The following is a 12,877-nucleotide window of genomic DNA, read 5'->3' as shown; positions in this document are numbered from 1 at the left end:
TGTTTTACTTGTGGAGGAACATGGATTTGGGGGTATTTTACAGAGTAACTTTGGGATTTTTTTATCAGGGATTTTTCAGTTTTCCAATAGGGAACACCAGAATTCCTGCGAGGGATGCCAGTGGCAGGACCCTGCCTGCTCAGAGCTAGCACCTTGGACCCAGCTGTCTGTGGCTGACCTCCTGGCATGGGGCCAGGAGGATGTGCTTTGACAGTTCAAAGCAGGCCACCACACCCAGAACATCTTCTGGGCAATAGCTGCCCAGATGGCTGGGCAGGGGGCACATGTGGCACTAGTTCTGCAAAGAGGCCAACCCTGCAACCACAGCCCACTGTCAGCTGGTCCAGAGGGGCAGATGCCTTTACTAACTGTGCAGTCCCCATCTGGGTCTGGCAGGTGGCAGCAGGTCACAGCCAGGCAGTAGCCCCCACTGCCAGACTGCTTCAGTGGGTAGAGGATGCAGGGAACTCTCAGGGCTGCTTCAGCAGTCCAGCTGGCACAGGGGGTAGTGTCCCCAGATACCAATTGGCTGGGCCCCAGAAGCTCCTAAGAGCTAGTAGCCCTAAGCTACTTGACAGGCCAGCTTTTTATACTGCTGGGGCCAGGTGCTGGCCCCTGCCTCTAGCTCCCTCTGGCAGCAGATCCGGGAGCCAGGAAAGTTCATTTTGCCCCAAGTCATACAATTTGCCCCACACCAAAGTGCATTTCTGAGCATGTGCACTGAAGCAAATAGCCCCAGCTCAAATTTGTACCACTTCTATTTGAGCTGCTTCAAGCGCACGTGTTTGCATGTGTGGATGCACCCAGAGATGCCTACCCTTGAACTTTTGCCCATAACAAGAGTCATGCACTAGAAAACTTGTGCACATGATTTTGTTGGCATGCATGTATCATTTTCATGAAGTTTATACAGCAACAGCAGTTTGTTTTCACAATGGGTAATTTGCAAATGTGGAAAGATGTGTTTTATGACCAATGAATTAAAGTGTTTACAAATCATTACATGCAAGGAGAACTATCAGCATCTTTGCAGCTTCTGTGGGGTTCTTAAAATGTATCGAACACCAAAAAAAAAAGCTCAAAAAGGAGAAAACAGAGCTGCTCTTGGCAGTGTCATCCAGAATGAAGTCCTGAGAGCAGACAGTTGACAATAACACTTAGCTTTAACTGCAATCTGGTCCTAAAAGTAGAACTCTTTGCCCAAACATTTTAATATTTATTTTATTTTTTAATACTATTTGAATTTAGTGATCATGAAAGGCACCAGCTTGATAAACTTAGGGGATGAAGGTCCCATTTTACCCAGATTCAGCAGAGGCAGCAGCATACGTGGCTTGATGAACTCAAGGGACTTCCATAGTCATTCAAAATCCAGGGGATATTAGAGCTGGATTTCTCTGCTCAGCATGGCTACAAGGTTGCTAATGAATTGTTTTTATTCAAGTTTTGTCCAGAATGTGTTAAGCTACAGGCTGGCAGGCATTCATGTGTGCACATGCACATGCCTTCTCCAGCTCCCCTGCTTATCTCCCATCACCTTCTAGAAACAGCCATTCATACCAATATCACTGCATTCATGCTATGGAGATTGCAGCTATACTACTGCAGTATAGCTACAATAGCAACATTGTAGCTATACTGCTACTCCTGTAGTAGTATAGCTAAGGAGACACACAGGGCATGTCTACACGTGCATTTATGTGGCTTAAATTTACTGCACAGTAATTAGTTATGGCCAAAGACAGTAACATGTCATTTATTTTGCCAGAGACTTAAGTCAGGGGACACATTAATAGAAGGGCAGAAACGCAAGTCCCACCGGGACTCAGGGAGAGTACCCTCCCCCTTTTTCTTTCTTCATCTGTCAATATGATTAAAGACAAACAATATTCTTATGATATAGTGGTGACACTGCTTTTCCTGAGTAATAGATTGCCCAGGCAGCACCAGCCAATGGCGACACCTGTCATCGTAATCCCTATATTAAACCCACCCATTCAGATATTTGAGTAAAAAAATTAGCTCTTTTTAGAGCCCTAGCATGGAGCTATTGTGCCATGAACTGTGCACACCTATCCTAAGGAACTGTGCTCGCCTTAAAATGTTTACAGACTAACGCCACAAGACAATAACCAGTCTGACAGAGCTGAGGAGGCATGAATTTCAAATCCCAGTTAAGGAGCACTACTGTAAATACGGTACATGATAGGAGCAAATAATCATGGTTCTTTTTATACATAACTAAGGGTGTAGGTGCAGCATGTGTTTACCCCAGAGCATTCTCAATTTACTCCTTAGGCAAAATGTAGCACACAAATATAACACAGCATTTACTCCAGAGGGACGACCTTAAAAATTCTCAAGGGGTTAAAATGTTCTGTAGAAAGAAAAGATTCCCTGCTACACTTCCTGAGTTAGAGGATGTTTGAAGGGGCTCAATATATCCATGCACACACTATCTGCTCATTCTTATGAAACCCAGTTGGACTTCTCCAGACACAAGACCTTATTTACACCACTTAAATCCATTGATTCTGACTGAATTACTCCATGACTTTTCTAAGGGCAAGAATGGTCAGAACCCAACCCCATGTATTCATAGCTGTCGCCTGTGCTTCAATGCAGATACTTACCAAGGAATCTGTGGCAAATGCTGAAGAGGGATAAATGTATCTACTCTCTTTTTATACTTTTCACTGTAAAAAAAAAGAAGAAGAGAGAAAAAGAGAGAAAAGGAAGAAGAAAGAGTCATAAAGCTACTAAATCTTTCTATAGAGGCATGTCAATATTTGGCTCCCTTTCAGTAAAATGTGTGTGTTAATATTCATTAAAAATACTGAATTCCAAGTGTACTGTATTATAGAATTTTATCAACCGCTTCAATTCACACATTAATAACCAAATACATATGTCTTTTCCAGATAGCATATTCCTCACTGTTATTGGTCTATTGGGATGTGTTGTCCATACTCTACAAGAAGCAATTTTCACTCTGTATTTCATCTTGGATCTGGAGGTTCTCTCTTTCACCCAAAGCACATAAGCACCTGGGCACTTGTAAATACTCAGCGAGCACCACTGATTTCAATGGGATTTTTCAGAGGCCTAAAGTTATAATAGGTGCTTAAATCCCTTGCTGAATCAGGGCTGAAGTCTCCATGAAAGCCATCCTGCTTATTTTGTCCATACACCTTGGACCATGTTTCAAGCTTAGCACTGCACTGCAGACATGTGCCTTCAATCTGGAGAAAACAGTCCTTCCTCACCACTACCTATATAACCTGGCTCTTACTACCCTTTCTCCAATTCTACTTTAATTCTGACATTTTTTGTTACCATGTCTCTGTCACAGCATCTTTGGCTGTAATTAGGTCTGTACAAAGCATCGGTTGCTGATTCGATTCACTGGGGACTCGGCCCGATTCAATGGCCAAATCTCTGAATCCGAATCGAATCAGAAGACGTTTTAATCTCTCTGAACTGAATTGGAACCCTCTGTTTCCAGATCCAGCCTGTGGGCTATATGTTTGACACCATTGGGCCGGTGCCTCCACTCCCTGAAAACGTTTCTGGGCTTTTTCATTAATTATGTATCATCACCATGTAGTATATGGCGGCCAGGGTTTTTAAATCAAATATTGTTCCATTTCAGTTCCTGTATTCAGTAATAATATATTACCGATAACAATTTAATAAATGATTATGTATTTAACACTAAGAAATTGCACCCAGATTATGAACATACCATCCAAAATTCACCACTGGCCTTGTTGATCCGAATCTGTGAAAGTCCAAACTGTGTTCTGGACACTTGTAGCAGTTGTCACAAGGGGTTGCCGTGGGGATGCCATTTCTGCAGTCAATTTCTGACCAGGTTATAACAAAAAAAGAAATTATTTCCTTAACAAGCAAGGTATGCTGGATAAATCTGGGAGCTAGACCAAAGCTGAGGAGACTGAGGCTAGCAAAGCAAAACTGAAGCCCCAAGAGAGGCTGCAGCCAAGTCAGGGCTGAGGTCCAGGAGCTGAGGTCTCAGACAGTGGACCAGAGCTGAGAGCTTGGACAAAAAAAGAGGGGCAGGACCAGGATGCTTGTGGGGGGGCAAGGCCAACAGATGCTTGGAAGCCCAAGGGGGTGGCCCCTTAAAAGGGAAGCACCCCAAGGGAAGTGGAAACCCTCAGGTGTGAGACAGACCTAGAAGCAAGGACCAAGCTGGCTGGCAAAGGAATCAGAGGAGCTGCTCCCAGCCCCAGGGACCACTCCTCAATAAACCAAACCATAGCATCCAAGGTATGGCAGCAAGAGACTGGAGGTGAGGTGGGGCCAGACCCCAGAGGGGTGGCACACCCATGAGACCTGTTACAATAATGTAAGGGCAGGATTTCTTTCACAAGAAAGATCCTGGGTTGAAACCCTGAGAGATGGACAGTGACAGCACAAGCTTTGTCATTGTATCACCACCAGCTCGGGTATAATGTAGAGAGGGAGCCACCTGCAAGAGGTATGTCATGTCCATGCTATTCTATTTTCTAAAGGTCCAATAATCTCAGACAAGAGACAGGTGCTGCATATTTTAGGCAACAAGTATGGAAGTGTTACAACCTTGGTTATGCTGCTTGTACAGAGATTTTACTGGCTTTTTTTTACATCTTCCCTTTGTCATCATAGTTGATGTTCTCTTCATATAAGTAATACTCTACCATATTTTTATGCAGGAAGGCAGAGCCTGCAGTAGCTAAAACAGTAGATTTGTGACTCGGTACCATAGTGCTCTGACTCATCATTACATCTGTACAGGCTGGTGTGATGCCACTGACTTCAGTAGGACTTTTGATGGAGTTAGACCAGCATACAATGGCTCAGCACAGTTGGTCCTGTTCCAAGCTGTGCCCCTGACTTGATAATGTTGAGACCTAGTGAGCCAGTTCTTCAGCTGGGATAAGTTGGCATAACTGATGAAAGGAGCTATAGTGCTTCTCCTTAGCTGAAGATCAAAAGATCTCTGCCTCAGTTGGCAGTGCTTTAAGGCTTGCCAAGACTGCAGGCACCCAGGTACACTTCAATAGCTATAACATACTGTCTGGTTCCTGGATGCATGGTGTTATACATGCACAAAGCATTACTATGGTTATGCAAAGTTCCTCAGGGTTGTGGATGGAAAGGACCTCCTTGTTACAGCAGTCAAAAAAAGACACAGAGGCTTGTGACAGCTTTTGATTCTCCCTTGTTTTGAGGACCAACCTTGGTGTCCATAGTCAGACAAAACTGTCATGGACTTGCATAAGAGAGGCTTGACTTACATAAAAAAATAAGTTAGAAGCTCAGGTTTTTAGTTCTTCAGGGACTTCTGAGTTTTAAAAGAAATGGCTATTTATATGGCTACAAAATATATTTCCTGGGAAGGCCATAAACTCTGCATTATCTGTTAGGCAGATAGGCCAAACTCTTGGGGCACTCTTTAGCCAGCCCAGCTCTTGATATATCAATTAACCATTACTTATGAACATCCTGGTTCTTTTAAAACAATTAATTGGAAATGCTTGAACTAAATTAAAGATAAACTATCAACGGCATTTCTGCTATGTTCCATTATTGCCCTCACTGAATCTAGATTCCACAACAGCGTGTCGTCTATAGTGTTAAATTACCCTATTGCTCAAAAATATATGCTTAATTATCCGTGTCAAATGACATCGTCACATTTAATTATGCAAACTATAAAGCATCACTAATTCATGATTTAAAGCATTTACTTCTCTAGGATCTAAGACACTATATCTGGACTAATAACAACAAACACATTAGCTACAGTGTCTTTCTGTAGCCTTGCATAAGATTCCCTCTCAGTGAAGAGCAATGAGCTCCCCAGCCATTTGATAGGTTACTCCAGCTCTTGCTACTATTGACTTGAACAAAATAGACAGTGTAAAAATATATTTATGCTGTACAAACTGGTTTAGAAAACTTAGAGGGACTTTTAGTGCTCCAAGAGCATGTTCACACCTTTATCCTGGAGTGAGTTGGAGGCTTGTTCTCACTTCCGCTGACCCTTGTGGCCTCCTCTCCACTACTCTGCTTCAGCAGCGGGAAGGAAATGCAGAAGCAGAAACAAGTAGTGGGCTGCCTGCTTTCTAGAACAGGAATCTCAAAATAACCCCTTCTAGCAATCATACTTACTACTTGTCTGCCCATAAATAGTTGGCTCTAATTATGGGCAATAGATAAAGTGGGATGGAGAGGAGCTGGAGATAGATTTCCTGTGATTACACCCTCATGCTCACAGGTGAGCTGTGAACACGTTGCAAGGGGGATTCAACCCTAGGCCCTGATATTCAGCTTTGAGGCTTGGACTGCACTGCTGATGAGTTAAGAGACTGTTAAAAGAAACGGCTCATGGGTTTGGGCCTATGTCACAATATGCAAAGATGCCAATATAACTGCAAAGATGCCAATCCAAATAATTGATCCAGATAATGGATTGGACATACAATATGATTGTGTTATGAGACAGCCTTTTCCTTAAAGAATCAGGAAGTGAATAGGAGGAAGGGGAAGGTAGATGTTACGATTACCCTGTGCAAGATATGGACCAAGATGTTAAACCATGACTTGTTATTTAAATGAAGGATCTCCAATTCTGAGACACCTTAAAGAGTGTTGATTTCCCCCCTCACACTCCCCCACACACCCTGACAATGCTACACAGCTGCCTTTTGCAGATCTAACATTTCTAGCAGTCAAAAATTTTTTTGCTTTTGAAAATCTTAATCTGGACACCTTAGGTTAGGCGCCTACACTGCATTTAGAAAACTATCCTGGTAAAGGTTAAGAGTGCACACAACTCCTGGATGCTTAGCTGCTCTACAACTCAAGCTACTTATTTAAATGCCTAAATATGGATTTAGGAGTCTATTTTAGCCATCCAGGTTTTAAAACATCAGTCTACATACACATTGTATGGCATGTCCTAGTGAACTGAGTACTGATGATTCTGTTTTAAACCAGCAGTTTGATCCAGATGGTATCCAGAACAAACCATTAATTTTTACCATCATTTTAATCCCAGTAGTAATACTGATCTATACCCCAGGACTAATATATATGAACTTTGGCCACTCCCTTTACCACGCTTGCACAAGTCATAATGAACCTGTGACTTTTTTCTCAAGCCACAAGTTCAATATATGAAGGCTGCCAAAGTCTTTTACGTAGAAGAGTCTTAGAATTAGCAAACACTCTAGAATTTACCATGTTTTTTTCTCCCCAAACACATTTCCAAGGTCCTTTCTGATGCAGAGGTTTTGTTTCGGAGGAAAGTGCCATTAAAGACGCATCGTTTCCCAATATGATATGTATAAAGACCAAACCGTGGATAAAAAGTCCATTCTAAAGCCAGTTTTGTCTTGTTTTCTGAAACAAAAGTCAAACACATAAGGAGTGGTGATGAATAAAGCATCTTCTACTGGCCATTGTCTAATCAAAGTTACCTGATTAGACAGACCTCTGAATTGACCTCATACAGCAATTACTATGATTCTATGCAAAAAATGCACAGTTCGAGACAGTGGACAGTTCTGAGTACTGGAATATAGATAAATGTAAAACGGTTGTATATTTTGGCCTCCTAAGCTATATAACAATGAACCAAATGTGAAACAGTACTAGCTCTCATTCCCACCCGAATTGCAGTTCTGCCACTGTTTAAATTAGCATAGTAGACAATCTCATAATATCATGCTGCTTCCTCCATTTACCATCCCTACTTTCTTAGAGGTGTCCCTGCTCTGCTTCAAACCTTTCTTCAATGCTCCTTTATTTCTGCTGATTTTCAGCCACTTATAATTGCTTAGTGCTGGCTTTGCATCTGGTTATACCAATGCCAAACAAAAAAGCCTGTCCCCCAGCCTCAAGGAAAAAAATCAGAGCCCAGACAGTCACTATCTTGAAAACATAATGGACCAGCTATCCTCCCTGCCAGGGTGTTACATCCCTTCACCTTTTTTTCACTTCCTGTCTCTCCTTGTCATCTGCTAGATGCCTTCTTTAGGCATCCAGAATTTGGCACAAAACCTTGTGGACACTGGGGCATGGAAGATGAAGAGGTCTGTATTTCCTCTGTTCAAAATGCTGAAGTTATTGTTAGATTGCTAGGAGCTTCCTTCTTGTTTTACTTGGCTAAGTGTTTTAAACTTAAAACACTTGTCTTGAGCTAAGGTTTGTTTGACACTGCAAGTAAAGTATTTCGTCTTGGCGCTCTTTACAGTTTACTCACGTGTGGGAGATTCCAGCAAAGCGATCTTCTCAGGAGACCTACTACACTGCAGAGCAGTTGCTGCTGAGTTAGTGTTGGGGAGTGGAGCATCCAAAGAGCCAGGAGTGGATAAAGAGGAAGGCCTGGACTTCAACTCCAGGTCAAGCTCAGGGCCATGGCTAATACAAAAAATAAAATGAGAGAAGGTCAGCTACTGCCTGGTAATCCCTGAAATGGAGCAGCAATGATGGAACAACTGTTAGTTTTGCACATACTTGGAACAACAAGAGTCTTCAGAGTGGATGCAAGGTCTGTCAAGACCGTCTTGACTTGCAATATGGTGAGATGCATGCTGGTGGCCATGAAGTCTGTGGTATTTCATTGTTTGGCTGCTGAGTTCAGGATGCTGGAGAGATTTGATGCCTTGAGGTCCTGGAATAGAGACACCTGATTGTTCATAACTCCTTTTTTGAGAGGATGCAACATTTCTAAAAAAATCACCTCCTGCTCAGCAGTAAGGTTGAGGCTCCTTGCTGTGATACTCTTCCAATGGGAAATACTTCTGGAGCAGGGGAGAGGTTTTATTGTTCTCTAAAGTACAGTGTAGATCCACTGATGTCAATGGAGATATGCCAGCTTACCTGGATCTAGCACCCAGCAACTAAAATCCAAAAGTTTTTTTCCCCCTTCAGTCAGCATGGGCAAATGCAATGTAGGTCTACTGACTTCAGTAGCATTATGTTGACTTGTACCAAATGATGTTAAGGCCCTACAAATATATATGCTTAATTCCTTTTATCCAGCATGACACCTGAGGACATATAGGCAGGTGTTGTTTCAACTACACCTATGCATCTGTGAGTACCCATGAAGTCTCCTACTGCTTCTGCTAAAGAAACATCCTATTTGTGGTACTAAGAGGGCTGATCCTTTCTGTAGACCAGTTACTGAAGTGGGGAGGGACTGAGATGAACGCAAGATTTGTGTAACTTAAAGATCTTATTCTTTATCCCACTTCTCATCTACAAATCTCAGAGGGCTTTACATTATCATTACCCACATCTAACAAATGGGAAAGCTGAGGATCAGAGAGGGGAAGGGGCACACAGCAGATCTGCTGTGCCCCACACTTGTGGCGTGGCTGGATCTCTGGGCTCATGCTATTCATTGTTCTGCCACTGGCCTCTTGAGTGACCTTGGGCAAATCACTTCATCCCTCTGTGCCTCAGTTACCCATCTCTCTAATAAAGAACTAACGTCCTCCCAATAAAAAGGCACTGTGCAGGAGTTAGATATTTTGGTATAAACTCTCTTTTCAATAAAATCCCCACTGTGTTATCTAGTTACAATGTCAAGCCTCAGATCGTGTGTTCTGCCTAGACCTGAATTTAAAGACTTAAAATAAATCTCCTTATCTTTTGACTGAGCAGTGAAACGTTTTTTGTAAACATTTAATTTGGGGTCCATGTAAATGTTCTGGTCTGACTTTTTGGAACAGATAGTTATGCCATTCATTTCATGGGAAACTGCCAAATGAGATGCTTCATTCTAGGGCAGAACCATGATACGTGTCAGCACCGCCGCGTTTCCAGCAAAACTGAAGTTCCAGGTCTTGCACGGTTCTGATGGCGGTGCAAGCCTCCCGAATCTTCTCCTTCATTTCAGACAGCCTGAAGCAGGGCATTGGGGCTTGTTATTATACTCACTAATATAACTAAAATAATAGAAACTAAAATAAGAAAACTAAAATAATAATAATGTTAGTTTATTGTGATTATAGTTTGTAGCAGGCAGTGGAATCAAGCAAATTTCAGGCACAAATAGTTTTTAAATGAAAACCCCAGCTTTTCCACTCTGAAGCTGGTGATAACAGGTATCTTAAGCTGCTTTGTTAAGATATTCTCTTAATGAGCTTTTATCAACGTGGAGGTCCCTGTGGAAAGTTTTGCTCTTGATGAAACAACATTTCCTGACGAAGACGTGAGCTGTCATTGGGAGAATTCAGATCTGAGTTTTTGCAGTGCCTCCAAAGTAATCCATCGATTTACCTATCTCTACAGTATTTCTAATGTAGCAGACAGGTGTCTGGGGTAACTCTGAATATCTCCAATGCTGGATATTTTACATTCTCCCTTGACAGCTGTGTTCTGCCTCTTTACCCTTATTTTATGTATTTAATATGATGAGGCAGTGTCAACATGCATCACTCTGGTCAGCACCTTCCCTCTCCCCCCTATTATAACAGACTCCATAAAGTTATAGCGTAAAAGGGACTCGATGTTCCCCTGCCTGATCAGAAATGGGTAAGCATCGAGGAAGGCGTCCCGGCTAAGAGTCGCACTCTACACTCTATTCAACTACAATATACAATTATAAAAATACACAAAATAATAAGATGCAGTGTTACAAAATGTAAGGTGCATAAACGTCAAAAATAAGCTTGACTCTTCAAAATCCCTGAAGCCCAGGCTGTCCCTAAGGCCTTGGATGCACTTCAGTGACTGGTGGGAGGGGAAAACCCTAATGCCCTTGGGCCTTCCACAAACCCCAATGAAGTCTATGAACTCAGGGGCCTGCTCTCCCTGGGATCTCCCCTCCAGGTGCCCTTTACTAGCCAGGAGGAATTTCCCCATCCTGTGATCAGGCGAATGCATAGCAAATCAAAATAAGAGTCTGCATTTTTCCTAATATTTACAACGTCGACATTGGAAGCTTTTGCCCGTCACACACCAAAGTGCCTATTACCTCCAAAATGTTTCTGCAGCCTCGAGTGTTTGTTTTCAACAGTATCAACAGACTTTTACCCCCTGATGTCCAGTTTAACTAGACATGTAACTGTAACTAGAATCACATCCCTTAATTGTTGTCATAAGCCAGGCCTGATTGCTAAAGGTTTATCCCAGGCACTTTCCAAATACAGACAGCCCCCCAATTCCCTTGAAGCAGAGGAGCAAAATCCTGTTTCTGCCATTGCAACCTGCTCTTGCCAAGCTAGTGAGGAAGTGAGAGAATGCCACCCTGCGGAGATAGGGCATCACTGCACCGTGATCACATTTTTGTCCTGTGAGACATAACCGCAAATTATACCGGTCTGATAAAGAGGTCGGAGGTCCAGATTCCTCCTCTTCAAAACAATTAAAAGCTGTTTCCATCAAGGACTCAGGTCTTCCTACCTGCACTGTATGGTGTCTGGTACAACAAGATCCCGACCCGGGGGGGAATCTTTGGAAACTACCACCATTCAAATTACTCACAGGGCACATCGACACATTCATTAACGTGCCTTAAATACTGCGCGTTTAGTTGAGCACTTTCTTAATAAAGCACTAACTAAATGCACAGGACCTAAAGTTTCTGAGCAGTACCTGGCTCATGGCTATTTAGTGACGCTTACTGTGCATTAGCCTACTAACACTGCGCAGTAGGCTATTAGCACGGTTTTTGCCGTGACAGGCTACTATGCAGTGGTATTAGGCCAGTGCGCAGAAATCGTCTCATGTAGACGTGCCCACAGAATAACACTGCTGGGACTACACTGGTGTAGTGATGTTTGTTATGGCCCACAGAGGAAAGAAAAAGCCCCCCTAAGCTGTACCCATCTCTGAACCTTACCATCCTCCCCGCCTTCTTGTGACGTGCTGCCAGCAGATTGCACCATGTTATCTCCCTTGCCAGGATTTGGAAACCTAGCTCCATTCCCAGTTACCACCATGCCTCTGCTACACCCGTATCCCTGTGCAGTCTCAGGAGCTACTGAGACTGATGTGCAAGAGGAGCTGGGATGGGAGTGGGGGTCCAGTGCTAACTTCCAGCTGGAACGGCTTATTGTGTTGTCTCTTGGGTGTCAAGGAAACGGGAGATACCAACCTCCCCCAAATAATGGGGTGATCCCAAGAATCTGCTTCCTCCTCCAGTTTATTATGGCATCTCCCACAAGTGGTGAAATTGCAGGCTGAGAGGTTTGGGCTGCTGTTGCCGATCACGTTCTTCACTTGTGTCCTCATAAACTTGCTGAATGCATCACAAACAACAGGGCATACAAAAAACTAGAACTGTTGGTTCCAAAATGATACCTTTTATTAGACCAACTGGGAAATTGCAAGAAAATTGTCCTTTTCTGCAAGCTTTCGGGATCAAAGTCCCTTCATCAGGCTCTGGGAAAAAGTATAGCTGGTACAAGATGGTAAAAAGTCACCATAGGTAGGAAATAAACTTCATTTTTGCACAGAGGAAGCTGAAGATAGAAGGCTGTCCCTCCGGGTCCATGACAGTGTCTTTGTGAGCTGTGCTGAGTAGTTCACAGGGAACAGGGAACACATGATGCACATCCCAAACTAGGAATGGCTCATTACTGGGTATGGCATTATCAGCAAAGCTGGCAGTGAGCCGGCTTATCGCTCTATGAGCTGGCAGTGCGATGCTGTAGCCAGTAGGGCAAATTCGACTCTGGCATGCATCAGTCGATCCATCTCCAGCAAAACCAAGGAGGTGACTCTCCCACTCTAGGGAGAGACCGCAACTGGAGGACTGCGTCCAGTTCTTGGCGCCGCACTTCAACAAGGATGTGGAAAAACTTGAGGGAGTCCAAAGAAGAACCACCCGTATGATCAGAGTCTGAAAAGGCAA

The 12,877-nt window shown here is 43.2% G+C and overlaps 1 protein-coding gene across 1 annotated transcript in view; it reads right to left on the bottom strand.

The window, feature by feature from the left end:
• Nucleotides 1–12,062, bottom strand: part of SPATS1 (spermatogenesis associated serine rich 1) — a 16,488-nt gene extending 4,426 nt beyond the window's left edge. Inside the window, exons 1-6 of the mRNA XM_019537110.1 lie at nt 11,864–12,062; nt 8,527–8,683; nt 8,273–8,430; nt 7,249–7,410; nt 3,746–3,866; nt 2,634–2,696 (exon numbers count right to left, since the gene is read on the bottom strand). Of these exons, the coding sequence (XP_019392655.1) occupies nt 2,634–2,696; nt 3,746–3,866; nt 7,249–7,410; nt 8,273–8,430; nt 8,527–8,683; nt 11,864–11,963 (761 nt within the window). The 5' untranslated portion in view covers nt 11,964–12,062. The remainder of the gene's footprint in view (nt 1–2,633; nt 2,697–3,745; nt 3,867–7,248; nt 7,411–8,272; nt 8,431–8,526; nt 8,684–11,863) is intronic.
• Between the last annotated feature and the right edge of the window lie 815 nt (nt 12,063–12,877).

Source organism: Crocodylus porosus, unplaced genomic scaffold, assembly GCF_001723895.1.
Source record: "Crocodylus porosus isolate Cpor-Errol unplaced genomic scaffold, CroPor_comp1, whole genome shotgun sequence".
In the NCBI taxonomy this organism is placed as follows: Eukaryota; Metazoa; Chordata; order Crocodylia; family Crocodylidae; genus Crocodylus; species Crocodylus porosus.
The sequence above is the reverse complement of the archived record's forward strand: the minus strand, read 5'-3'. Positions and strand labels throughout refer to the sequence as shown.